The following is a 24,984-nucleotide window of genomic DNA, read 5'->3' as shown; positions in this document are numbered from 1 at the left end:
GTCAGTAAAAATGCCAAGGTCAGGGCAGGCTGCAAAAAGGAGGATATTCCCCAAACTGGTGGATAACACAGAAGATCTCTGCAACATCTCTACAGATGCTGCTCCAAAATATCTCCCAACATGTCAGCTCCCTCCCGATTCTTCTGTTTATTTTATTTGTTTCCTATAATTTATAGTCTGTGAAACAAAGTGTGACATTGCACCCCATCTCTTTTCTGGGGGAAGGGGTTTCCACCCACAAGAGTATGTAAGCTTTCGTGGAGCAGGATCTGTGCACAGCTGATTGCTTTGAGACATTGGTAGTGATTTTAAGTGAGTTTTGGGTGTGGTGGGTGAAGAACAGACAAAGTGGTTACTCGTTTATTTTTTTTTTTTTTGCTTCTTTCAGGTAAGGGAAATAGGGATGTAAAAATAAGAAAAATAAGTAAGAGTGAAGACCAGAAGAAGCTAGAACTGCCAAAGTTGCAGACTGACCAGAAAGGCTGAACACTGGGCACTGGGAAAGTCTCTGTTAACTAAGGGTATGTCTACAGTATGAAATTATTTCAAAATGATTCTATTCGAATTTTCTGAAACTATTTTATACGTTTGGTCTTCTGCGTCCCCGCCAAAGAGCGTGAATTCAGTGGATTGAGTCCACAGTACCAAGGCTAGCATAGAATGTCGGAGCGGTGTACTGTGGGTAGCTATCCCACAGTTCCCACAGTCCCCGCCGCCCACTGGAATACTGGGTTAAGCTCCCAGTTCATGATGGGCCAAAAACATTCTCGCGGGTGTTTCTGGGTGTGTGCTGTCTGAAAGCTACGGCAGACAATTGTTTCACGCCTTCTTGGCATGCAGACGCCATACTGCTTTCAGCAGGCAGTGCACCGCTGCTCTCTTGCTACTATGAATCCATCTCTCATTTTCCTATGTAATCTTTACTATCTACTCTTTCTCTTCCTCATCAAACACTTCTGCTGCCAACTCTGCTCTACCATCGTGAACCGAGCAACACAGCTTCCACCGCCAACTCTGCTCTCCCGCTATTGCCATGCTTCCGAGCTTCTCCATGTTGTCTGTCCTGGGCTCCCACATCCGTGAAAGCTACAGAAGACAACCATTTTCCGCCGTTCTTCAGCTACTGTGAACTGAACAGCACAGCTTCTGCTGCCATTCTGCTCTACTATGTTTCGCGCCCTTTTTTCAGGATTATCCATGCAGGCGCCATAGCCATGGAGCCCGATCAGATCTCCGCTGCAGTTTTGACCATTGTAAATACCTCGCACATTATCCAGCAGTATGTGCAGTACCTGCAAAACCGAGTGAGGAAACGATGACAGCGTGATTACTATATTGATGAGGACGAGGACATGGGCACAGATGGCATGGCATGTGGTGATTGGGAGATTGTGGTGGTGTTGGGCCAGGTTCATGCTGTGGAACGTCGATTCTGGGCCCGGGAAACAACCACAGACTGGTGGGACCACATAGTGTTGCAGGTATGGGATGATCCCCAGTGGCTGAGAAACTTTCATATGCGTAGGGCCACTTTCATGGAACTTTGTGACTTGCTGTCCCCTGCCCTGAGCGCAAAGACACCAAAATGAGAGCAGCCCTCACAGTTGAGAAGTGAGTGGCCATAGCCCTGTGGAAGCTTGCAATGCCTGACTGCTACAGGTCAGTCGGGAATGAGTTTGGAGTGGGGAAATCCACTGTGGGGGCTGCTGTGCTTCAAGTAGCCAACACAATCATTGACCAGCTGCTATCAGGGGTAGTGACTTTGGGAAATGTGCAGACCATTGTGGATGGCTTTAATACGCTGGGGTTCCCTAACTGCGGTGGGGCGATAGATGGAACACTTATCCCTATCTTGGCCCCGGAACACCGGGGCAGCCAGGACATAAACTGCAAGGGGTACTTTTCCATGGTGCTGCAAGCACTAGTGGATCACAAGGGACGTTTCACCCACATCAACGTGGGATGGCCGGGAAAGGTGCATGACACTCGCATCTTCAGGAACTCTGGTCTGTTTGAACAGCTGCAGGAAGTAACTTACTTCCCAGACCAGAAAATTACTGTTGGGGATGTTGAAATGCCCATAGTTATCCTCGGGGACCCAGCCTACCCCTTAATGCCATGGCTTATGAAGCCGTACACAGGCACCCTGGACAGTAGTAAGGAGCAGTTCGTCTTTAGGCTGAGCAAGTGCAGAATGGTGGCAGAATGTGCGTTTTGACATTTGAAAGCACGCTGGCGCAGTTTACTGACTCCGTTAGATATCAGCACAACCAATATTTCAATTTTAATTGCTGCTTGTTGTGTGCTCCACAATATCTGTGAGAGTAAGGGGGAGACATTTATGGCAGGGTGGGAGATTGAAGCAACTCGTCTGGTGGCCAGTTTTGCACAGCCGGACAACAGGGCGATTAGAAGAGCTCAGCAGGGTGTGCTTCACATCAGAGAAGTTTTGAAAGCCAGTTTCATGTCTGGCCAGAGTATGGTGTGAGAGTTGTGTTTGTTTCTCTTAAAGTTACCCACCCCCTCTCTATATATGAAAGGAAATATAGTCACAATTGTTTAAAAACCTTTGTTTTAAAAACCTATTTGTTGAACAAAACATTGAGAGAAATCAGAGGCTAGATGGGGAAGGGGGGTATTGGGTTACAGGGGTGGAGGAGGAGGGAAGGACAAGTACAGAAACCAAATCAACATTTAGGATATGCCATTTTTCTGCTCCTTGTGCAATCCTCTGGGGTTGACTGTGTGGTTCCCTGTAGCCTCCTCCTCCCCTCGTGTTCTTGGGCATCTGGGTGTGGAGGCTATGGAACTTGGGGAGGAAGGAGGGTGGTTATTCAGGGGCTGCAGCGGCAGTCTGTGGTCTTGCTGTTTTTCCCGCATTACATCCACCATACAGGGGAGCATGTCAGTTTCCTCCCCCATGAGCTTGACCACAGCATCCTGCCTGCACTGTAACTGAGGTGATTCTATTCCACTTCATGTGCTGGTCACCTCTCCAAGAGTCTCTTAAAGTAATTTCCCAGTGTTGGGACAAGAAAGTATCTAGAAATGGGTGATTTTTTCACGGACTTGTCAAGGTTCCTTCCCCATGCTGAACGCTAGGGTACAGATGTGGGGACCTGCATGAAAACCTCCTAAGCTTATCTTTACCAGCTTAGGTCAAAACTTCCCCAAGGTACAAAATATTCCACCCTTTGTCCTTGGATTGGCCGCTACCACACCAAACAAATACTAGTTACTGGGGAAGAGCTGTTTGGAAACGTCTTTCCCCCCAAAATACTTCCCAAAATCTTGCACCCCACTTCCCGGACAAGGTTTGGTAAAAAGCCTCACCAATTTGCCTAGGTGACTACAGACCCAGACCCTTGGATCTGAGAACAATGAAAAAGCATTCAGTTTTCTTACAAGAAGACTTTTAATAGAAATAGAAGTAAATAGAAGTAAAGAAATCCCCTCTGTAAAATCAGCATGGTGAATACCTTACAGGGTAATTAGATTCAAAACATAGAGAACCCCTCTAGGCAAAACCTTAAGTTACAAAAAAGATACACAGACAGAAATAGTTATTCTATTTAGCACAATTCTTTTCTCAGCCATTTAAAGAAATCATAATCGAACACATACCTAGCTAGATTACTTACTAAAAGTTCTAAGACTCCATTCCTGGTCTATCCCTGGCAGAAGCAGCATATAGACCAACAGAGACCCTTCGTTTCTCTCCCTCCTCCCAGCTTTTGAAAGTATCTTGTCTCCTCATTGGTCATTTTGGTCAGGTGCCAGCGAGGTTACCTTTAGCTTCTTAACCCTTTACAGGTGAGAGGAGTTTTCCTCTGGCCAGGAGGGATTTTAAAGGGGTTTACCCTTCCCTTTATATTTATGACAGGACTAATCATAGAATCATAGACTTTCAGGTCAGAAAGGACCATTATCATTGTCTAGTCTGACCTTCTGTACAACACAGGCCAAAGAATCTCACCCACCCACTCCTGTAACAAACCTCTAACCTCTGTCTGAGCTATTGAAATCCTCAAATCACGGTTGAAAGTCTTTGAGGTGAAGAGAATCCTACAGCAAGTGACCCAGGCCCCACACTGCAGAGGAAGATGAAAACCCCCCAGGGCCTCTGACAATCTGCCCTGGAGGAAAATTCCTTCCCAACCCCAAATATGGTGATCAGATAAACCCTGAGCACGTGAACAAGTCTCATCAGCCAGGCACCCAGGAAAGAATTCTTTGTACTAACTCAGATCCCACCCAATCTAACATCTCATCACAGGCCATTGGGCATATTTACCGCTAATAGTTGAAGATCAATTAATTGCCAAAATTAGGCTAGCCTATCATATCATCCCTTCCATAAACTTATCAAGCTTAGTCTTGAAGCCAGATAAGTCTTTTGCCCCCACTGCTTCCCTTAGAAGGCTGTTCCAGAACTTCACTCCTCTACTGGTTAGAAACCTCCATATAATTTTAAGTCTAAACTCCCTGATGCTAGTTTTTATCTATTTGTTCTTGTGTCCACATTGGTAGCGAGCTTAAAGAATTCTTCTCCCTCTGTGGTATTTATCCCTCTGATATATTTACAGAGAGCAATCATGTCTCCCCTCAGCCTTCTTTTGGTTAGGCTAAACAAGCCAAGCTCCTTGAGTCTCCTTTCATAAGACAGGTTTTCCATTCCTCGGATCATCCTAGTAGCCCTTCTCTGTACCTGTTCCACTTTGAATTCATCCTTCTTAAATATGGGAGACCAGAACTGCACACAATATTCCAGAGAAGGTCTCACCAGTGCCTTCGATAATGGCACTAACAGCTCCTTTTCTCTACTGGAAATACCTTGCCTGATGCATCCCAAGACTGCATTAGCTTTTTTTCATGGCCATATCACCTTGCGAGCTCATAGTCATTCTGCGTTGAACCAATGCTACAAGGTTCTTCTCCTTTTCTGTTACTTCCAAGTGATGCTTCCCCAGTTTATAACAAAAATTCTTGTTATTAATCCCTAAATGCATGACCTTGCACATTTCACTATTAAATTTATGAATACTTTATTGTGAAAAACAATGCTGTTGGGATTGACCTGAAACTATTCACAAATGTGTTAGAAAGTCTCCTAATAGCCTTGTCTCAAAACAAAACAATGTGTGTGGAGGAGGAAGACTTAGGTACCGGTCGCAAAGCAGCCACCGGTAGGAGGTGGTGATACTCCCTCTCTTTGTAATTTTTAGCTCAATAGTTAGGCTCTTCACCTGTGAGGTGGGAGATCCAGGTTCAATTCCCGCTTCTGTCCAGTGCTGGGCAAAGATATACACTTGGCTTTCCTGTATTTCCAGAAAGCACCCCAGCCCCTAAGTGATATGCTATTCCAGTCTGGGTTGCTCTCAATCTCTCCTTTCAATGTTCTTCTACGGTGGAAAACTAATTAAAAAACCATTGGAACACAGACATGAAGTTGAGCATGTCGGTGCCCCGAACCACTTGTCTGTAGAGTCATTCTCTCTTTCTGGCCCTGTGATTCTTCCTGTGTTTTATCCACAATGCAACAGTTTCAACAGGAGAGACTGAGGCCATATCTACACAAGTGGCTCAATTGGGACTACTGCTATAGATGAAATGGTGTTGATTGAGCAAGTCTGGGGAAGACATGCTAAGTCAATAGGAGAGCGCTCACCTGTTGAAGTCTGTACTCCACCCCCCCTCAGAGACTATGTTCCATCATGGATCTTCCTCAGGGATGATCTACACTAACATTGTCAGATGATCTGTGTTACACTACTTCAGTTACACAACTCTCCGGTTGACATAGCATGATGTGGACACTGCTGTAAGTCAGACTAAATTAGTCAACTTGAAGCAGCATAACTTAGATCAATTTACGCCCGTAGCGTAGACCAGTCCTGAGAACGATGCAGGACAGAACATAGCCCAGTCGCTAGGATCCTGTTCAGAAATGTGGGAGACCCACTTTCAAATTGTTTCTCCCCATCAGACAGGGGGGGGATTGACCGGGATCTCCCACTTCCCACGGGAGTGATCTAATCACTCATTTAAAGTCTACAGGGGAAGCAGCACCTTTACCGTCTCTTCCATTTCCATCCATTTTGTCAGTGTGGCCCTACATTGTCTTTGCTTTGACATCAAAAAGTATCCAGGAAGGAAAGGAAATGTTCCATTTCTGGTCATGCTAAATAGTTCCTTCCACCCCACAGGACATTTCTGTCAATGTTTTCAATTTGCCATATATTTGAGGAATTTTCAGATTTGGTTCAGGTTGAACTGAATTTGTTTTTCAATTTTTTGTAACCACCCATGAATTCAAAAATCAGCTATTGGCCCAGCTCTAGCCATTTCTCACTCTCCGTAACCTAAGCTGTACAATTCCCAGAATCCCTATTCTTCAGAGTCCATAGGACTTACCCGCAGAACTAAGAGTAAGACCTCATAGCAAACATGCTCCTGTGGTATAAACATTGAGTGTCTGATATGACTTTTTCTTTCTCTTTTATTTATGTGCTCGAGAAAACTCACCCTTTCCATATTATTCTTTATTCAGTTCAGTGCAGATTCTCACAGTGGACGCACACACACCGTGTTCTCTTTTGGATATGTTTCCCTTGTTCTTACTTGTTTTGTTGCTCCCTTAACTTAAAATAAAGGCCATGGTGTCTTTCTCCTCCACAGCAATGGACACAATCCAGGCAAAAATCTACACAAGAACCCCACGGAGGACATAAAGGGCTGCAGAATATCAGGAGGGTGCAAGGTGCAAAACTCCCTTTGGTTCAGCCATGGAAACCACGCACTTCATACTTGCAACTGCATATCAAAACCAAACCCACTACAAAGCAGAAAACTATACCGGATCCTTTCAGGGGACAAGACAAGATGTCACATTTATTATAACACAATTTGATTTCTGACCAATAACTAATATCTAATACCTATGTATATGTACTTACACACACACACATCAAATGTTCTGCAGTTGCTAGTTAGTTACCAGTCCTGAATGTAACTTGAGTTCGTGGCCTGGGTTTCTAGCTTGTGGCGGCTAACTGGCCAGGAAAGCCGGGCGCAACGAAGGGCTGGGCCTCTGTTGGGCATGCACCAATGCCCTTCCATGTTGGCAGCAGAATGTTACCCTCCAAAGTGATCCATCTCACCCATCCTTTTTGTAGGCTTTATTTTGAATCCAGAGTCTATTGGTCTTGCTCTGTCATGCTGCCTCTGGGTTCGGTGTGATTGATCACCCATCAATTGTAGACATGACTTTCAGCCTAGGAACTGGCTTTGATGTTTCTTCAGTTGTACTTTTGTTCTTTTCTTTTGAGGGTGGACCCTTCTTGCTTTGTCAGGGCTGTTGTCTGCATCTTCAGTCATTTGTGTTTACACTTTATTTCATCAGGACAGTCTGGGGCTGGAGGTTGATTCCATCATCCATACATATATCCATCATTCACACATCTAAACTACACTAATAAGATTACAGCAGGGTTTTGCAAAAATGAAGGTTGCAGCAAACTTTTACAAAATGAAGTGAGCATTTTAAAATGGAGTTTGGGACAAGTTAAAATGGAGTTTTGAGTTACAATATGGACAAGTGTAAGGTATGACAAACAGTGAGAAGAAGTTACAATGTTGAAACAGTGTAAGTTTCAGCGATATAAGCAGCAATTGGATTGAAAGAGAAACTCAATTAGCCAGTTATTGGGGTACCTGGTTTTATGAATGAATGTAGTTTCATTCATAAAACTTTATTTTGAAGTTACATTAATAAAATGAACAACTAAAAACAATTTCATTGATCAGTTCTACAGAAGCACATCACAAATATTCACAAATCTGAAACAGGTGACTCCTGGAATTTTGATGGGGTAATAGCCTAACAAAGCCCTGATTTTAGTTGGGGCCTAGAGGTCTTGTTGGAATACAAACAAATTAATAATAATAACAATATAATAATGAACAATACGCCCACGGGCTATGCGAAATTACATTGTAATGGGATGGGAATTGAATTCAGCTGTTTCCACTCCCCATCACTAAACCAGGACTGAGTTAAAGAGATTCAAGAATTGGTTAGCCGTCTATTCATTGCTCTCCTCATGGAGTCCTTCACCTCCGTATTCCTCAGACTGTAGATGAGGGGGTTCAACATGGGGATCACCAATGTGTAAAACACTGAGACTATTTTGTCTGTGTCCATAGAAAAGCTGGAGGTGGTGAAGGGTTAATGTTTAGCTATTCCACCTGGAAGCAGGCGGGGCACACCCTGACTGTTTCCTAGAAGCAATGCACACATTGCTCTATCCAAGGACAAGGGCTAGATATGAACCATGAGAACTTGATTGTTTGGACAGCAACTGTGGGAGGCTTTTTTAGCCTGGGCTCAAGGCCTGAGAACCAGGATTGTAGTAGATAGAGGATGGTAACTAAGCATATGAATCAACGTCATACATTCCTTTGTGTAGCAGTGTGTAATGCTTAGGGGGAGAAATATAATAAAAGGAGAAGGTGGAAGGCGGTGGGGCAGAACAGCCCATCTCCGCTGACCAGCCTGTCTGCTTGCATAAAGCTGTGTTCTGTCTCATCACTGAACCGCAACAACTGGCGCCCAACGTGGGGCCCTCAGCACTCACCTCGCCCGGCAAGGGTTTCAGACGCGTCACTCATCCGCTTCGTGGATCCCGGTGAGTATTTTTCATTGTGGTAAGTATGGGAAGCTCCCTCTCTGCTTTGCAAGTGCAACACCGCAATGAGCTGCAGTATTTGCTGCGTAAGGCTCAGCATGACTGCCCGGCTCGAGCACTTACTCTCCTGCTACAGGAGGTGCGTGCCAAGTGCCCGTGGTATCCTGAAGCCGGAAGCCTTAAGCTAGCGGACTGGGAGCGATTGGGCCAGACATTGCACGAAGAGCCTCGGGCGCCCGTGCAGGCTTTACATGCCTGGCACCTCTGCCGCGACGCGATACAGCGTGTCGCCTCGGACAGGCCCTCCCTCGCGAGGCTGGTGCTCTCGCCACGCCCGTCCGCTCCTGCAGCCATCCCCCCTCCTGGCGATGCGACACAGCGTGTCGCCTCGGAAAGGCCCTCTCCAGCACCAACAGAGGGGCTGCCGATCCCGCCGCCCCCATCTGCCCCTGCAGCCATCCCCCCTCCTGGCGATGCGACACAGCGTGTCGCCTCGGAAAGGCCCTCTCCAGCACCAACAGAGGGGCTGCCGATCCCGCCACCCCCGTCCGCTCCTGCAGCCATCCCTCCCCCTGCTTCGCCCCCAGTGCCTCTATTACCACCGCCTCCCTGGCCTTCCCCACCGGAGCCGGTGTGTGATCACCCTCCCCCCGTGGGGCCCCCCGGAGGGTCATCTGCATCTGCTCAGAAGCTTTCGCTGGTGCAACAAATGGTTCACGCAGCGAAAGCTCGATCAGATCTTACAGCAGAGGAGCTGGCTGATCTGGTCTCCGTTTGCCCGGTGACCTGGCAGAATGATGACCAGGGCAACCCCATGGGCACCTGGACCACTCTGCCATACTCGGTGGTTAGAGAGGTAAAGAAAGCAATTCGTGAATTTGGCCTGACTAGCACCTTTGTGCGTGGTCTCATTGAAGGGATGGGTACTGGGTACTCCCTAATCCCTGAGGATTGGAAAACGCTGCTGCGCATGATGTTGTCACCCAGTCAGTATGTTATTTGGCTTAGTGAGTATCGGCAGATGGCAGAACGCCAAGCCCAGGTACATAGAGAGCACGGTATCATTTATGAGCATTTGGCAGGGGAGGGCCCGTTTGCTACTATTGAGATGCAGTCTCAACTCCCTCAGGCTGTCTTCCCCATTATTTCCACCTAGCATGTGCCCAGCATGCTTTCAAGAAGGTCCCGGATTCAGGCAAGCCTACCAAAAGCTTTGTCAGTATCCGTCAGGGTGCCTTAGAGTCCTTTTTGGATTTTACCAACAGATTGCAGGAGGCTATCCTCCGACAGGTGGATAACACTGAGGCAGCTCACGAGCTCCTGTTAAAATTGGCAGTTGAAAATGCAAACGAGGATTGCCGCCGTGCTCTCCAGGCAGCACAAGCCTCTGGTATTTTAGAGCTCTCAGACATGCTGCGGGCGTGCCAGAACATTGGCACACAAGCCCACAAGGCTGGAGTTCTGGCTGCCGCCCTCAGAAAAACTGGGAAGGAGGGGAAGCGCTGTTACCGCTGTGGTAAGGAGGGTCATTTTCAGCGGGAGTGCCGCTCATCTAAGGCACCAACCCGACCCTCAAAGAAGTGCCCCAAGTGTGGGAAAGGTTATCACTGGGCTAATCAGTGTCGTAGCGGGTCGGGAAACCGCGCGACGGGTCCCCCCCGAACCCAGGGCCAAACGGGGGTGTTTCCTACTCAGGCAATCGCTCCTCTGCCTTGGAATCCGTAGACTCTATGAGGGCGGCGACTGCTGGAAGTGCAGGGCTTGATTTGATCATGCAGGAGGACACTGACTTTCGGCTGCCAGGGGAGGTCTGTGCCATACCTACACAGGTGATGGGATCCCTCCCTGCCGGCTTTGTAGGTCTTGTTCTCCCTCGCTCACATGCTGGGAAACAGGGCTTTTTTGTCATTCCAGGGGTCATTGATGCTGATTACACTGGCATTATTAAGGTTCAGGTGTGGACTCATCTTCCACAGTCGCTCCCGCGTGGACGGTCAATTGCACAATTGATTTTAGTCCCCTATCAGGTGCCAGCTGCCGAGAATCGAACTCGGGGCGGAGGCGGCTTTGGATCGACGTTGTCTCACTCGCCGTCTCACAGCGCGTCTTCTCCACTTGTTGCTCTGACAATGTCAGTCCGCCCCTCGAAACCTCAGTTAACACTTCTCTTAAATGATGTTCCTTTTACAGGGCTGGTGGACAGTGGAGCTGACGTTACGGTGATTCATGATCCGGAGTGGCCGGTCAGTTGGCCAACAGTTCCTTCTACAGAGTTGTGGGGGATCGGGGGTAGCAAACCCGGGCACCAAAGTTTGTCTTGGGTCACGGTCTCTAAACCAGGAGGCCGTGCCCTTGCTACAATCCGCCCTTTTGTGCTCCCTGTCCACCTCAATATTTGGGGCCATGATTTACTTACAAAGTTAGACACCACCCTCGATATTAACATCTGATGGCCCAAAACCCTCCCTCACCCACCGTGCCCTCCGTCTTACCCTTGGTATGGCAGTCCTTAGAGCCCGTATGGATTGACCAGTGGCCCCTCCCTCTAAAAAAGCTAAAAGCACTTCATTCGCTTGTGCAGCAGCATTTGCAAGCACAGCGACTGGAGAGCTCCACCAGTCCCTGGAACACCCCGGTGTTCGTTATTAAGAAAAAATCGGGTGCTTGGCGGCTGTTGCATGATTTAAGGGAAATAAATAAACGCATCCAACCTATGGGCCCCTTGCAATTTGGCTTGCCAAATCCAAATTTAATTCCTCAAACCGATCAACTTTGTGTGTTAGATTTAAAAGATTGTTTTTTTTACCATCCCCCTTTGCCCTCAGAATTAGCTGCTGTTATTTTGGCCTTTCAACCTTTTGCTGATTGTCCCTTTGATTTAATTGTGGATACCCATTATGTTTATTAGGTAATTGATCATTTACCCCTTGCCCTCATTACCCCTCAGGTTGATGCAGACCTCCTTCACCTGTTTTTGTTTTCTCAGCACCTTTTTGCCACTCGTCATTTCCCTTACTTTGTTGCTCATATTCGCAGTCATACCCCTCTGCCTGGGCCACTCACTGAGGGCAATGCACGCGCCGATCGCGCGTTGCGTGGTCAGGTAAATTCCCTTTTTTCTGACCCCATTGAAAGCATCAGTGTGCCTCTGTTTTGGCCCGGCAGTTTCACATTCCTGCTGATCATGCACGTTTCATTGTTCGTTCCTGCCCCCACTGTGCTGCTGCTGCTCCTACTTTTTCTTATGCCGTTAACCCCCGAGGTACCGCAGCAAATCAGCTGTGGCAGATGGATGTTACTCATGTGCCACAATTTCGCCCCTATTCGTTTTTACATGTTTTCGTTGATACTTATTCAGGCTTTCTTTTGGGCTTCCCCACAACGTGGGGAAGCCACTAACAAAGTTATTCACCATTTGCTGGCCTGCTTTTCTGTTATGGGTTGCCCCTGCCAAATTAAAACAGATAATGCCCCAGCCTACTGCTCTGCAGCCCTCTCCACCTTTTGTGCCCGCTGGGACGTCCGTCTTAAACACGGAATCCCTTATAATTTCACGGGCCAAGCCATTGTTGAATGTGCCAATTGCACACTCAAAACCTTTCTAAATAAACAATTAAAACAAGGGGAGCTGCGTCTCCGAACCTTAGGAGACATTTAACAACAAATGCATATCCTTTTGTTTACTTTAAATAATTTAACACTGAATGCAGATCAGCAGACCCCTGCGGATCGGCATTTTCACAAATCTGAGGTACTGGAAAGACCGCGTGTCTTTTACCGTCAGCTGCCCGATCCACAGTGGCTGGGCCCAGTACCTCTAATCACTTGGGGTTGGGGATATGCTGCTGTGTCTCTCCCTGCAGGACCGTTGTGGGTTCCAGCTCGGTGTGTGCGACCGGCACTTAAACAACATGGCATGGCACCAGGGACTGTCGAATCCCATACCAGAGTTTCAGCTGACCTTGGAGGAGACCGCGTTGCCCCCCGAGTCGACAACGGCGGGACGGAAACGGAGGAGGCGTAGCGTCCCAAGCCAGCCTGTGACATGGGGAGCAGTAAAAGCATTGGTCGCCATGGCTCAACGAAGACTGGCAGCAGATCAACAGCCAGAGACTCCTGAGACTTTGTTTCTGGCGATTCTCGCCCAAATCACTGCTAATTCTGTGATGATTGTGTGCCTTTTGTGCCTGCTATTTCCTGTAGGGGTTGGCTCGGAAGCGTCTCCCCCGTTACAAGCCCGAATGACATATAACATATGGGAAAGATTGGCTTCAATAGCAAATGTTACCTACTTTTGTTTATTTAATTTTGTAGCAGCCGGAGATTTGTTAGGTACATGCCTTATTCCAGTATGTCATCATCCTGAGGAGATGGAGAATAAGACACTGTTCTCTGCTTATGCTAATCTTTCCTCCCAGTACTCTAGCATGGCTAATTGGGGCCCGGCCAACTATACTCTGCCTCGCACGGCTATATCCCTCCACACACCGTACCCGGCCGGGGCTCACAATGTCACCTGTGCGCATGTAGTTAACTGCACTAGTACAAAGGTGCCCTTGGGCTGTCAAAAAATTTCTCAATCCCTTTTAAATTGTTCCCATGCTGTTAATGTTTCATATAATTATGGCCATATCATCCTACCATCAGGATGGGTTTTTACTTGTGGTTCATGCACCTTTAATTATATTCCTGCAAATTTAAGTGATGGCACCCTTTGCTGTCTTAGTAGAATGACACTTATATTGCCTTTTGCTGGTCACAATTGTAGTAAAAGAAGTGTACCCCTTTTAGATGATTATATTGCAGATGTTAAGCTTTGGGTTATTTTGTGTTTGTAATCATTGGGCTTATTTTTTTGTTGCTGCTGTGTACAATGTATTCCTTCCTTGTTAAGACTTTGTAAAATTTTGCCCTGGAAAGCTCCCCAGGTTATGTCCTTGTCTGTCTGGGAGTTAAATAGCATGACAAAACAAATTGACGGCTACCATGAGATGGCCAACTATCAATAAATAAAAAACGGGGAGATGAAGGGTTAATGTTTAGCTATTCCACCTGGAAGCAGGCGGGGCACACCCTGACTGTTTCCTAGAAGCAATGCACACATTGCTCTATCCAAGGACAAGGGCTAGATATGAACCATGAGAACTTGATTGTTTGGACAGCAACTGTGGGAGGCTTTTTTAGCCTGGGCTCAAGGCCTGAGAACCAGGATTGTAGTAGATAGAGGATGGTAACTAAGCATATGAATCAACGTCATACATTCCTTTGTGTAGCAGTGTGTAATGCTTAGGGGGAGAAATATAATAAAAGGAGAAGGTGGAAGGCGGTGGGGCAGAACAGCCCATCTCCGCTGACCAGCCTGTCGGCTTGCATAAAGCTGTGTTCTGTCTCATCACTGAACCGCCACAAGGTGGGACGTAAATACATGAAGAGTTGGGTGCCATAAAACAGGACCACAGAGGTCAAGTGGAAAGAGCACGTGGAGAAGGCTTTGCGCCGGCCCTCAGCAGAGCAGATCTGCAGTATAGTGGAGGTGATATAGACATAGGAGAGGAGGATGGTCACAAAGATGCTCATTGTAAAGCACAACGTAAAAGCAAAGATCAAAATCTCATTGATGCGGGTGTCGGAACAGGAGAGCGCCAACAGCGGGAGGACATCACAGAAGAAATGATTGATGACGTTGGAGCTGCAGAATGACAGCCGAAATGTACAACACATGTATATCATTGAATCCACCATCCCCACAGAGTACACCCCAGCCACCAGCTGGTTACAAAGCTGCCTGGACATGGTGACCGTATAGAGCAGCGGGTTACAGATGGCCACATAACGGTCATATGCCATGACAGCCAGCAAGAGGCACTCAACATCTGCGAAAACGATAGAGAGAGACATTTGCACAGCGCAGGCAGTATAGGAAATGCTTTTCCTCTTGGCTAAGAAATTCAACAGCATCTTAGGGGAAATTATCAAGGAAATGCAGAGGTCACAGAAAGACAAATTCCTGAGGAAAAAGTACATGGGGGTGTGGAGTTGGGGGTCAATCGTAATTATCAAGATCATCCCCCCATTTTCCACCAGGGTGATACCATAAATCAGTAGGAACACCCCAAAGAGGGGGACCTGAAGCTCCGGACGATCTGTCAGTCCTGAGAGAATGAATTCACTCACCTCTGAGTGATTTCCCTTTTCCATCTCCTCTGAACAGAGATCAGGCTGCTTCAGAGATATGGGCAGATGAATGGTGCGGAAGACCTGCCCCTTCTCTGTAATGAAATAAGTGAAGATAAATGGAGATCAGTTTCTTAATGGACATCAATACCTTCTCAGGGAAGGGCTTAGTCCACAGAACCAGATGTTCACAGCTGGTCATTCCACGTGTTCGATAAAATGCACACACTGTGCAAATATAATGACACTTCAGATTCATCATGTCCCACACAAAAACACACCTGTTCACTCATCCAAACAGAAAACAATGACTTGTCACTCTGCTGTGAGAAAATCATTGTGAAGAGATTATTCCTTAGCTAAAGAAGGGGTGAAAGTAAAGGAGTGTCAATCTTTCCACCCTCTTTGGGCAAGGCGAGCTCTGTGGCTTGACATGTCTGTTTGGGGTTAAGCTTGCTTACTGTGCTAATTAACCTTTTTTGGCATTTACTGGAGCCTGTATGAAAACCCAAAGACAGAATGGGAAGCCCTGGCTTCAGTGACTAGGTAATTGCCTATTTTTTCCAACCCAGGAGGTCGCTCCTTTTGCTGAAGGGGTAGGAACTGGGTTGAGGCATTAAATGCTGGAGGTCCAGAATTCAATACCTGCTGATCCCCATGGTGTCTGCGTGTGTGTGTGTGTGGGACTGTAATTCGGGACAATAGCACATACCTGCTGATAAGAGACAGAGAGATGTGGTGGCATTTCCCCATCGATAACAACCACCAGTTTGGAGCATTCGGGAAATTTTATACTGAGATGTGTGATCTATGGGACATGATTCCTGAAGCAACTGGGAATACCTGAGCTCAGACAGTCATAACACCTAATTAATCCATTCAGTGAACCAAAGCCACCTTGGTGTAATTGGTGCCCTGGGGATTAATTTGTCCCACTCCTTCCTACTGTGTATGCAATTACTATCAGAGTTACAGAGTTTAAGGTTAGGGGTATATTTTATCCTGCTGTTTTCAGTGCAAGCCGAGTACTGTGTAGAGCTGATCCACGAAGGGTATTTCTTCTGGAGACCAAAATCTTTTCACTAAAATATTTTGACTCAGATATAGCACGGGGGTGCCTCAGATACCACACACCACCAATCTCTTCCACAGGCCAGGCTCCCATGCTGGACTACATCCCCCATGATGCATAATGGTCTCTCCTCTTGTTGAACTGCCCTGGAACATCACCAAAGTCCCACAGCCATGGTTTGGGAGGAGGGAAGTTTGGCTTTTTTGATGGAAAGCTCATAATTTCCAGGGAAAAAATAATTTTATGCAAAAAGTAGTTGAACTGAAAATCCAATTTCCCATCAAAAAAACTTCTCAAGAAGAATTTTCAACCAGGCTTAGGAACACATTTGGAATCAAAGGAACTGAAAGTTAGATACAGGTGAAACATACTAATTATTGGCAGCCATAGCTGATATCTTCACAAACATTCCTGGTTTCAGAATCACCTCATTGTCCTGTCACTCCAAATTATCTAGCTATTTATAGGATGCCAATCACCAGAGTATCTTATGTCCTTCTGTTGCTAGGTTACTCCCCAAAGTAGGAAAGGTAGGTTCACTCATTTTGCTTGATGAGACCACATGATGACCAGAGGAGCTCAGGAGGAGACCACAGCATGCTACAGAGTTCTGCAGTTCACAAAACTATCCCTCTTGCATGTATATTATCTGCACACAGAGCTCAGCTGTAAGATGCTAAATACGTCTACGAGTTAACTAAAACTAGTCTTGCTGTCATCATAAACGTTAATATTTTTGATAATGTTTATGAAGTTATAAGATTACACTGTGTCATGTTATTAATACATGTTCCAAACTGAGGCTGGCAAACCTCTCTGTCATAAACAAAGAAATGTGTGTTCTGCTTAATTTTGTTTCTAAACAGTGTGGTGGGAAATTAACCACGTGTTGTGTTTGGACCAGAACAAACCTGAGGCTCCTTTCTTCATGCATGTGCATACAGGGAGAGTCAGCAGAGCTGTCCTGGCGTAAACAGAAATACAGAAGCTTATATTGCTGAAAACCACAATTTGTTAAACGACTTCCTTCAACAACATTTTCCTTTTTTGGCAGATAGTGCAAGCTTTAACAGTAGGTTTGCCTTACTTGGAGTTTAGCAAAACATGCTTTTCCTGTTATTGACTGGTGTTTCCTTTGCATTTAATAGGTTTTTAAAAAAAACTTTTAGAGGTTATGGTTACATTTCTTAAGCTGTGGTGTTACAATTGCCCCTAAATGGAATTTTCATCACTCTCTCCTTATGCTTCATATACACAGTTAGTTTGACCATAGTTTTTGGCCTATTAGTTTAGTCCTACAAGATGTTCCTTCACATTCCCCCCTTTTGTGCCTTTTTGGCACCATTAATTGGGCCTATACTTCTATAGCCATGAGCCTGTTAATTTTCTCCTTTTCGTCCTCCTGTTCTTCTGCCCAAACTGTGTCACACATTTCATTTACAATCATTAGTGTCACCTGCTTCCTTGCACTGAGGTTGGCAGGTCTAGGGCTGGATAGGCAATGATAAATACATTTCTTACAGCAACAAGAACATAGCCCTATGCTAAACAGCGGTAAAAGCAACAGCATTCCCATGGGGATAATATGATGTGGTTGGGATTGTTGTATAGCTTTAGCCACGAAACACAATACATTTGTCTGGGTACACAAAGTAGACATTCTATAGGCAGTATTAAAGGCATTCTTTTCGGCTTGATATATATTTTGGAGCATGTGAATCTGTCTCTGTAATTTGGAAATTTTCTAAACCTCTGGTAGGATTGAAAGCAAATTTTGGAATTGGTCAGGTACTAAAGCAGTCCAGTTAAAGGGTATCTGGAACCGAAGGGCTAATTGCAGAGTTTTATCCGCAGGCCAATGAATGATATGATTGCCTGCGGCTGTGGTGAGATTACAATGTACATCATTCAAGATGGTGGTTTCAAGATGCATACAACTATTATTAGCTTGGAAAAGTAGGCATCCTGGCAGGGTAGTCCCGTGTCCCATACCCTCCCAACAAATGTTGTCATGAACAGTGACAACTTCTCCTGGTTTTAGTTTACATGCATACTGGAGCTGAGGGGGCTCTAATGGCCAGAGTGTCCACTGGCTTCCAATCCCTTCCCAAATGTCCGGTGTTATTCCAGGAGCACTGACTACTAATCGGTTGGGCATACCAGGTAGTTCAAGTTCCCAAATGTCTCAGTGAATTGTCCAATCCCACATGCATCCTCCCCACTGACCAGGCAGGATTCAGCAGGTGGGAGCCCAGACCCCTCCGAGTGGCCCATATGCTTGGAAGGAGCACTGTGAACGTCTGCATCTCCATTCAGAAAATCTCCAAGTATGTCTCCATGGCCACAGATTACATGGAAATCCTGAGGTATTTGTAAGGGCAGTAGGCCATGCCTGATGTTCAAGATCCTTCTGAATGGCCTTAAGCTGGTCATTCAGAAAATTCTGAACCTCTGAACAAGCCAGATCCCACTGCAATGCCTTTCCAGTATTGGTGATACCTAGTACCATTTCTGTTAACAGCTTTTGGGTCATTGAACTAAGGGTGGATATAACGTATCATTCACTAACACCAGCCTGAACCTGGGCTAGCTGTGCTCCAGTAATAAGGTCCGTGGCTTTTTCCAACTGTCCCAATTTTTCCTCGTGTTGCTGACCTTTATGGATATTCCAGATTGCAGCTACGCGATTTTCACCATCCCATAGGTGTCCAGCCAAGTCCCTCTTCTTTCTAGCGGAAACCCAGGTGCGTTGTTGTGCCAACCGAATGGCAGCTCCTTTTGAACAATTAGGATATATAGAGGTAATCTGAAAAATGGATAAGGGTGGTGTAAATTTTACAATCCCTAGTGTAGCATGAATTACAGTCCATCGGTGTTCCAACACACTGACACATCTCTCCCTTGAGAAGTATTAGACCACATCTGTTGGCTAAACACCTTCCCGAAAAGACTGAGACGCATCACATCAATAGCCTAGGATGGGGTATATTACAATAGGGCACAGGCCAATGGTTGGTTACTGGGACATTTTCAGTACTGGTAATTTTTTCAGCAGCAGAACAAACTTTTGGGGTATTTGTTTGATTAATTACCAGTTGGGTGATTAAATAACAGTAAGGGCCTTTTTTTATCTATTATGCTACAAACTCCAGGAATGGCCATCATCTTTGCCCAGCTATGGGCCCCATTAATTTTAATTTCTGACTTTTGGGGCTCAGTTGTAGTGATATCATATATTTCTATTTCCACCAACTCATCTGTTCTCCACTTAATCATTCTCTCATATGAATGGTCCTGAACCTTAAAAAATGATTTCTCAGAGCAAAATTTCCATAAATCACTGAAATGCGAAGGTTTTGACCATTGGGTTTCATTTGAATATAGGGTATCGTGTATATTTGGGTAGGTTGTGGGGGTGGTGGTGAGGTTAATGGAGGAAGGGATGGGGGGTTCATGGTTGTGGTAGCAAGGCGTTTTGGATATCCATTGTCTGGGAGCCAATTAGGGAGGACAGTCCATCCCCAGGTTACTTGCCCAACGGCGCATTTTGCGGCCCCCCAGGAGAAACCCCAAATACCAAGTAGTGCCACATTCCCAAGCAAAATGTCCACAACTCCATCCTTGCCAGTAAACAATACTTTGTCTTTTCCATCATGTCCAATTCTTAATGTCTTTTGTAGTCAGGAATCCCTGGACTTTGGTGGTTTCAGCAGAGCGAGTGTTCCTTCTTCTTTCTTGGAACAGTCGTGCTTTGGCATTATGCAGGGGAGAGGTTACTAGCATATCACCCTGTAATGGTTTGGTTCTTCTAGCAAAGTCCAAATGCACAGTAGTTTTGTCAGTGGATAAGGGAGAGGGTACCGGCTTTTCACTTTGTCCTTCACTCCTGCTGTCCAGAAGGAGCAACAACGCCAGAAGGAAAGATAGACTGATCATCAGTTGGCAAGCCATTACAGTGAGAAACATGGGCAGATAGTCAATTCTTGGCACTTCACAGAGGTGTTGATTATTAACAGGACTTGATAAGGATCTTTCAGCATGGGGCCAGGGCAGTTCCTTGCTGATGGACCTCTATATAGCTCCTGGAAACTCCTGGTTTCTGCGAGTGGCAAGGCTGCTGTATATAAACAGACCTAACACATTTTGTTAGTGCCTGACAATAATTAAGCATTGTGTCATCCATTAAATGACTGTCCATCTCAGCCAGGGTCAGTGGGGGCACAGCCAGTAGTCACATCGGGAGCCCTGTTAGAATTTCATGAGGGCTAAGTCCAGTCTTACGATTGGGAGTGGCCCTCATATTCATTAATGCTAATGGGAGGGCATTTGGCCACTTTAAATTTGTTTTAGCACAGATCTTGGCCAGTTTATTTTTCAGAATCCCATTTTGATGTTTTACTGTCCCAGCAAACTGCGAGTGGTGGGGGCAGTGGAGATTGTGTTGGATCTGTAAAGCTACACATAACTTCTTATAATTTGTTCAATAACATTAGGTCCACTATCACTGTTGCTACTCACAGATATGCCAAATTGTGGTACAAAATCCTTAAACAAAGTTTTACAACACTTTTTGCCTCTGCCTTTTTATAGGGAAAGGCCTCAACGCAGTTGGAAAATACATGAACTAAAACTAACATACTTATAATTACAACATTTAGGCATTTAAATAAAATCCATTTGAATATTTACAGAAGGTCTCCAGGAAGGGGGATGTGCTGCCTGCCTAACCTTGACAGCTTTACCAACACTATGTTGCCGGTAGATTACGCACTGTTGGCAGTATTGCTTAAAATATACTTTTTTTTACAAATACCCTTGCTGATTGCAGGCAAAACTGAGGAATTACTCCCCATATTTTCCTGTATTTGTTTTATAGACAAGTTACCAAAACAGATTTAAAATCTTTTTCCATTTTTCTGGCTTTGACTGTCCTGCTGGAACCACAACTTTGGTCTTTATTTAAAAACATTTTAAATTGTGTTAAGCATTAAGTCACCTTAAGGATTAAATGCTAAATACAACACTAGTTTCTTTTGTCTGGCAAAAGTATTTTTTGGTTTTACAATTTTAAAACAACACCAATTTATCTTAAACTTATAAAACAAAGATTGTACACACCAGGAGTGTTTTTTAGCTAATTTGACTAACTTGTTCACAGTTAAATGATTTCACTTAAATAACCTTTTCCTGGATTATTTACAGAAATTCTTCCAGAGAAATGTGTCCTTTCTTCAAAGGAATGGCTACAAAGAAACCAAGATTTTTCTTTTTATAACACCTTCTTTTAACATCCGTACAAAGTTTCACTGCCTAATTTCCTCCAGTAACTACAGAGTTAACCTCTCACTTTCTTTCTTTTAACTTCCTCTACTGTGGTTGCCTGCTTGTCTGGGCCCGATCCTTTTTTTCTTCTTGTTGCATTATTTGTTTCCATGGACACAGGCATTGTTTCACTACCAATTTAGCAAGGAGGGTGGGCTTTTTGACTAACCCCCCTTTTATTTATTTATACACACATTTATTTCTCATATCTAGATGCATCTTTGTCATAAATATAAAGGGAAGGGTAAACCCCTTTAAAATCCCTCCTGGACAGAGGGAAAATCCTCTCACCTGTAAAGGGTTAAGAAGCTAAAGGTAACCTCGCTGGCACCTGACCAAAATGACCAATGAGGAGACAAGATACTTTCAAAAGCTGGGAGGAGGGAGAGAAACTAAGGTCTGTGTCTGTCTATATGCTGCTTCTGCTGGGGATAGACCAGGAATGGAGTCTTAGAACTTTTAGTAAGTAATCTAGCTAGGTATGTGTTAGATAATGGTTTCTTTAAATGGCTGAGAAAAGAATTGTGCTAAATAGAATAACTATTTCTGTCTATGTATCCTTTTTGTAACTTAAGGTTTTGCCTAGAGGGGTTCTCTATGTTTTGAATCTAATTACCCTGTAAGGTATCTACCATCCTGATTTTACAGAGGGGATTTCTTTACTTCTATTTACTTCTATTTCTATTAAAAGTCTTCTTGTAAGAAAACTGAATGCTTTTTTTATTGTTTTCAGATCCAAGGGTTTGGGTCTGTGGTTACCTATGCAAATTGGTGAGGCTTTTTACCAAACCTTGTCCAGGAAGTGGGGTGCAAGGTTTTGGGAAGTATTTTGAGGGGAAAGATGTTTCCAGACAAGCTCTTCCCCAGTAACCAGTATTTGTTTGGTGTGGTAGCGGCCAATCCAAGGACAAAGGGTGGAATATTTTGTACCTTGGGGAAGTTTTGACCTAAGCTGGTAAAGATAAGCTTAGGAGGTTTTTCATGCAGGTCCCCACATCTGTACCCTAGCGTTCAGAGTGGGGAAGGAACCTTGACAATCTTATTTAACAATAACCTTAATTCTTTATGTCTGGACTTAATTCAACCTTTCTCTTATTTGAGGTGGTAACAACCCCTCAGCACCGGTGCTTTGGAGGAAAGGATAGTTGCAGGGCTAGGGACAACGGGAAAGGTAGGGAGTACAGCAGTATTAACAGCATGGTAAAATGGGGGAGCTACACTTACTGACCATAGGAATAATGACTCCTTACTGAATACAGGAGGTAAGAACAGGCTGGATTTTCCCTTGGCCTGTTTTGATAGAGGGTACTGCTGCACCTCAGGAAGGGGTCTTGCTGGGTTTAGGCAAATCTTAACGAGTTGGGCAGATGCAGTGCACCCAACCTGATTGGCATGATCGTCTCACAATGCTCCCAAGGAGGGAGAGACCTTAGCCAGCAGTTCCTGTTGTAATGAGGAAGGGCTGGGGTCGGTCTTCTCCTGTAAACTGCCAGGACCTCATTGTGAGCAGGATCGGGCACGTCCAGATACACACCATTTGGGGTACAGCAGATTATACAATTTAATTTACACACCAAGTCTTTTCCCAAAAGGTTAGCAGGTGAACAAGGGCTTAGGAGGAAAGCATGATGGTCAAACAAAGGACCGATAGAAACAGACAGAGGTGAAGAGATGGGGTGTGGAATAAGAGTATTGCCCACCCCTACTGCTTCTGGATCGATCAGGGCAGTAGGGACATTTACTGTATCCAGTGGCCCATTTGCTTGCAATAGGAACATGCACCATCACTGGGTCTCTAGGGGAGCTGGACGGTGGGGACTTGGTTTGGCCTTCCTCTTCTCCCCCTCAATGGGCGGCTATTATGGGGTCCCTGTATTTTCTGGAGCTGGAAGGTCCTTAACATAGTTTTAATGTGGCGGTGAGAGTATTTGGGTTTTATTCAAATTCTTATTTTTACTTACTATACAGGTGCTATTTTTTTCTCCAGTCGGCTTTCTTTGGGCAGACTGTGAGAATTATATTGAACAGCTTCTACCTGATTTTATTTAACTTTTCCTGCTCATGGCCTGGATTTTGCTTGGGCCAGTGAGCTTCTTCACAAAGGTGACTCAGTGTTTCCCGAGGCATGATCCCTCATAGAGGCTGGTTTAAATCTGCCCATGTAGGGTTATAACAGTTTATAACAATTTGCAATTCCTCTTTGAATTTAACAGGGTCCTCTCTTATTTTTGGAAAATTTTTACGTAAGTTGTACAATTCCGTAGGAGACCAAGGTGCACATGCAGACTCCGCAATCTCATGACCCAAAGCACCAAAGCCCGGGAACTGGTGCAAGGGGAACATTTCCTCAGTACAAGGAAACACTGTCTGAGGGGTGAACATAAGGGGCTTCTGTTACTTAATATTTCTTGTGGGCTTAGTTGGATTTAAATTCTTTGCCAGTTTTCTTTTTATCTCTTTTAATCATGTTGTAAGTTATTCCTGGGAATCCTTGTGACTCCTCATTTGAGATTCACAGAGTTGTTTTTTTTTTTCCCCTTCTGTTTCTTCATGCCAATAGAAATATGCCTCACACTGACATTGGCCTTGTCAAGGTCGAAACTTTCCCTTTAACTTTAAATGATCCCTATCCCTGGCATACCAATTCCAATTTTTCCAGAAACTTGCAAGTGAACTAGTGTGTGCTTTCAGGAGGACGGTGATCCTTTTTGACTCACCGGCCCACATTTTACCTGGTGAGTGCGGGAATCCATTTTCGACCCCCTGACTCCCAGAATCCCTATGGATCTTTCACTCAGCTGGTGAGTGCGGGAATCCCTTTTGGACCCCCTGGCTCCCAGAATCCCTACGGATCTTTCACTCGTCCCACTCACACAGGGAAGGTTTGTTTAGGGCCTCCACAACTGTCTTACAGCCCCCCTTCAGCAAAGAGCGTCGGCTGGTGCCACATACTCTGTTACTTCGGGCGAGGTGATCAGATCACTCGGTGGCTTTTCAAACCTCCTTCAGGCGGGAACCAGAGACAGGGGAGGAAAGAGGCTCCGGAAACAGACTGTCAGAGGACGGAAGGGATGGAATCACACACTCCTAGACCCAGACAGGCTCCTTGCCAGTCATGAGCCCACGGCTTCGCAGGGCACTCTGGGCGTCTTCCTGTGACCCACACTGACACCTGTCTACCGACCTTCACTTTCACACTGGCACATGGAACCAAGTCTATTCATGACCTGCCCAGCCAAACTCAGTGGCTCTTCCTGGGGAAACCAAACCAGAGTCACCAAGCAGGAAGGGAAACAAAGGAAGCCCAAAAGGTGAGGAAAAAGCAGCAGGGAACATCCTTCTACATACACCTTTTGTCTTCTGGTAACCAGGTTTAAATGTTTCTCAAAGGGGGAGTAGGATTCTAAAAAGAAGGTGGAGACATCCCAAGGAGCTGTGCACTCTCTCACGCGCTCTCTCTCTCTCTGTCTCTCTGCCCATTGATTCACTGCATCTGAAGGGATAAAGGAAGCAGCCATTGGACTGGGGGATGGATTGTGACAGTACCCACCTGCTGAAGTGAAGAAACAGATTGACAGAGCCAGAAGAGTACCCAGAAGTTACCTACTACAGGACAGGCCCAACAAAGAAAATAACAGAACGCCAGTAGCCATCCCCTTCAGCCCCCAACTAAAACCTCTCCTACGCATCAGTCGGAGAACACTTCAATCTCTTTGGTCACTCGATTAC

The 24,984-nt window shown here is 45.4% G+C and overlaps 2 protein-coding genes across 2 annotated transcripts; one reads left to right on the top strand and one right to left on the bottom strand.

Annotated features, from left to right (window-relative positions):
• Positions 1-8,065: 8,065 nt before the first annotated feature.
• Positions 8,066-14,885, bottom strand: LOC311522701 (olfactory receptor-like protein COR4; the record flags this gene model as incomplete). Its single annotated transcript, XM_084632188.1, has 2 exons — positions 8,066-8,210; positions 14,095-14,885. The coding sequence occupies 2 exons, from the start codon at positions 14,883-14,885 to the stop codon at positions 8,066-8,068; spliced, it is 936 nt and encodes a 311-aa protein (XP_084488314.1).
• LOC311522705 (uncharacterized protein) lies at positions 8,527-13,716 on the top strand. The gene is made up of 4 exons (XM_084632194.1): positions 8,527-8,687; positions 10,704-10,818; positions 11,724-11,790; positions 12,551-13,716. The coding sequence occupies exon 4, from the start codon at positions 12,599-12,601 to the stop codon at positions 13,523-13,525; it is 927 nt and encodes a 308-aa protein (XP_084488320.1). The 5' UTR covers positions 8,527-8,687; positions 10,704-10,818; positions 11,724-11,790; positions 12,551-12,598; the 3' UTR covers positions 13,526-13,716.
• Positions 14,886-24,984: the final 10,099 nt, after the last annotated feature.

The sequence above is a fragment of the Lepidochelys olivacea genome, assembly GCF_965140295.1.
Source record: "Lepidochelys olivacea isolate rLepOli2 genome assembly, chromosome: 6".
NCBI lineage: Eukaryota > Metazoa > Chordata > Testudines > Cheloniidae > Lepidochelys > Lepidochelys olivacea.
Note: the sequence above shows the minus strand (reverse complement) of the source record. Positions and strands in the feature narration are given on the sequence as shown.

Bases quoted from the DNA above. Each gene is read 5' to 3' on its own strand.
- LOC311522705 (XM_084632194.1), top strand. From the start codon at position 12,599: ATGGCATGGCACCAGGGACTGTCGAATCCCATACCAGAGTTTCAGCTG.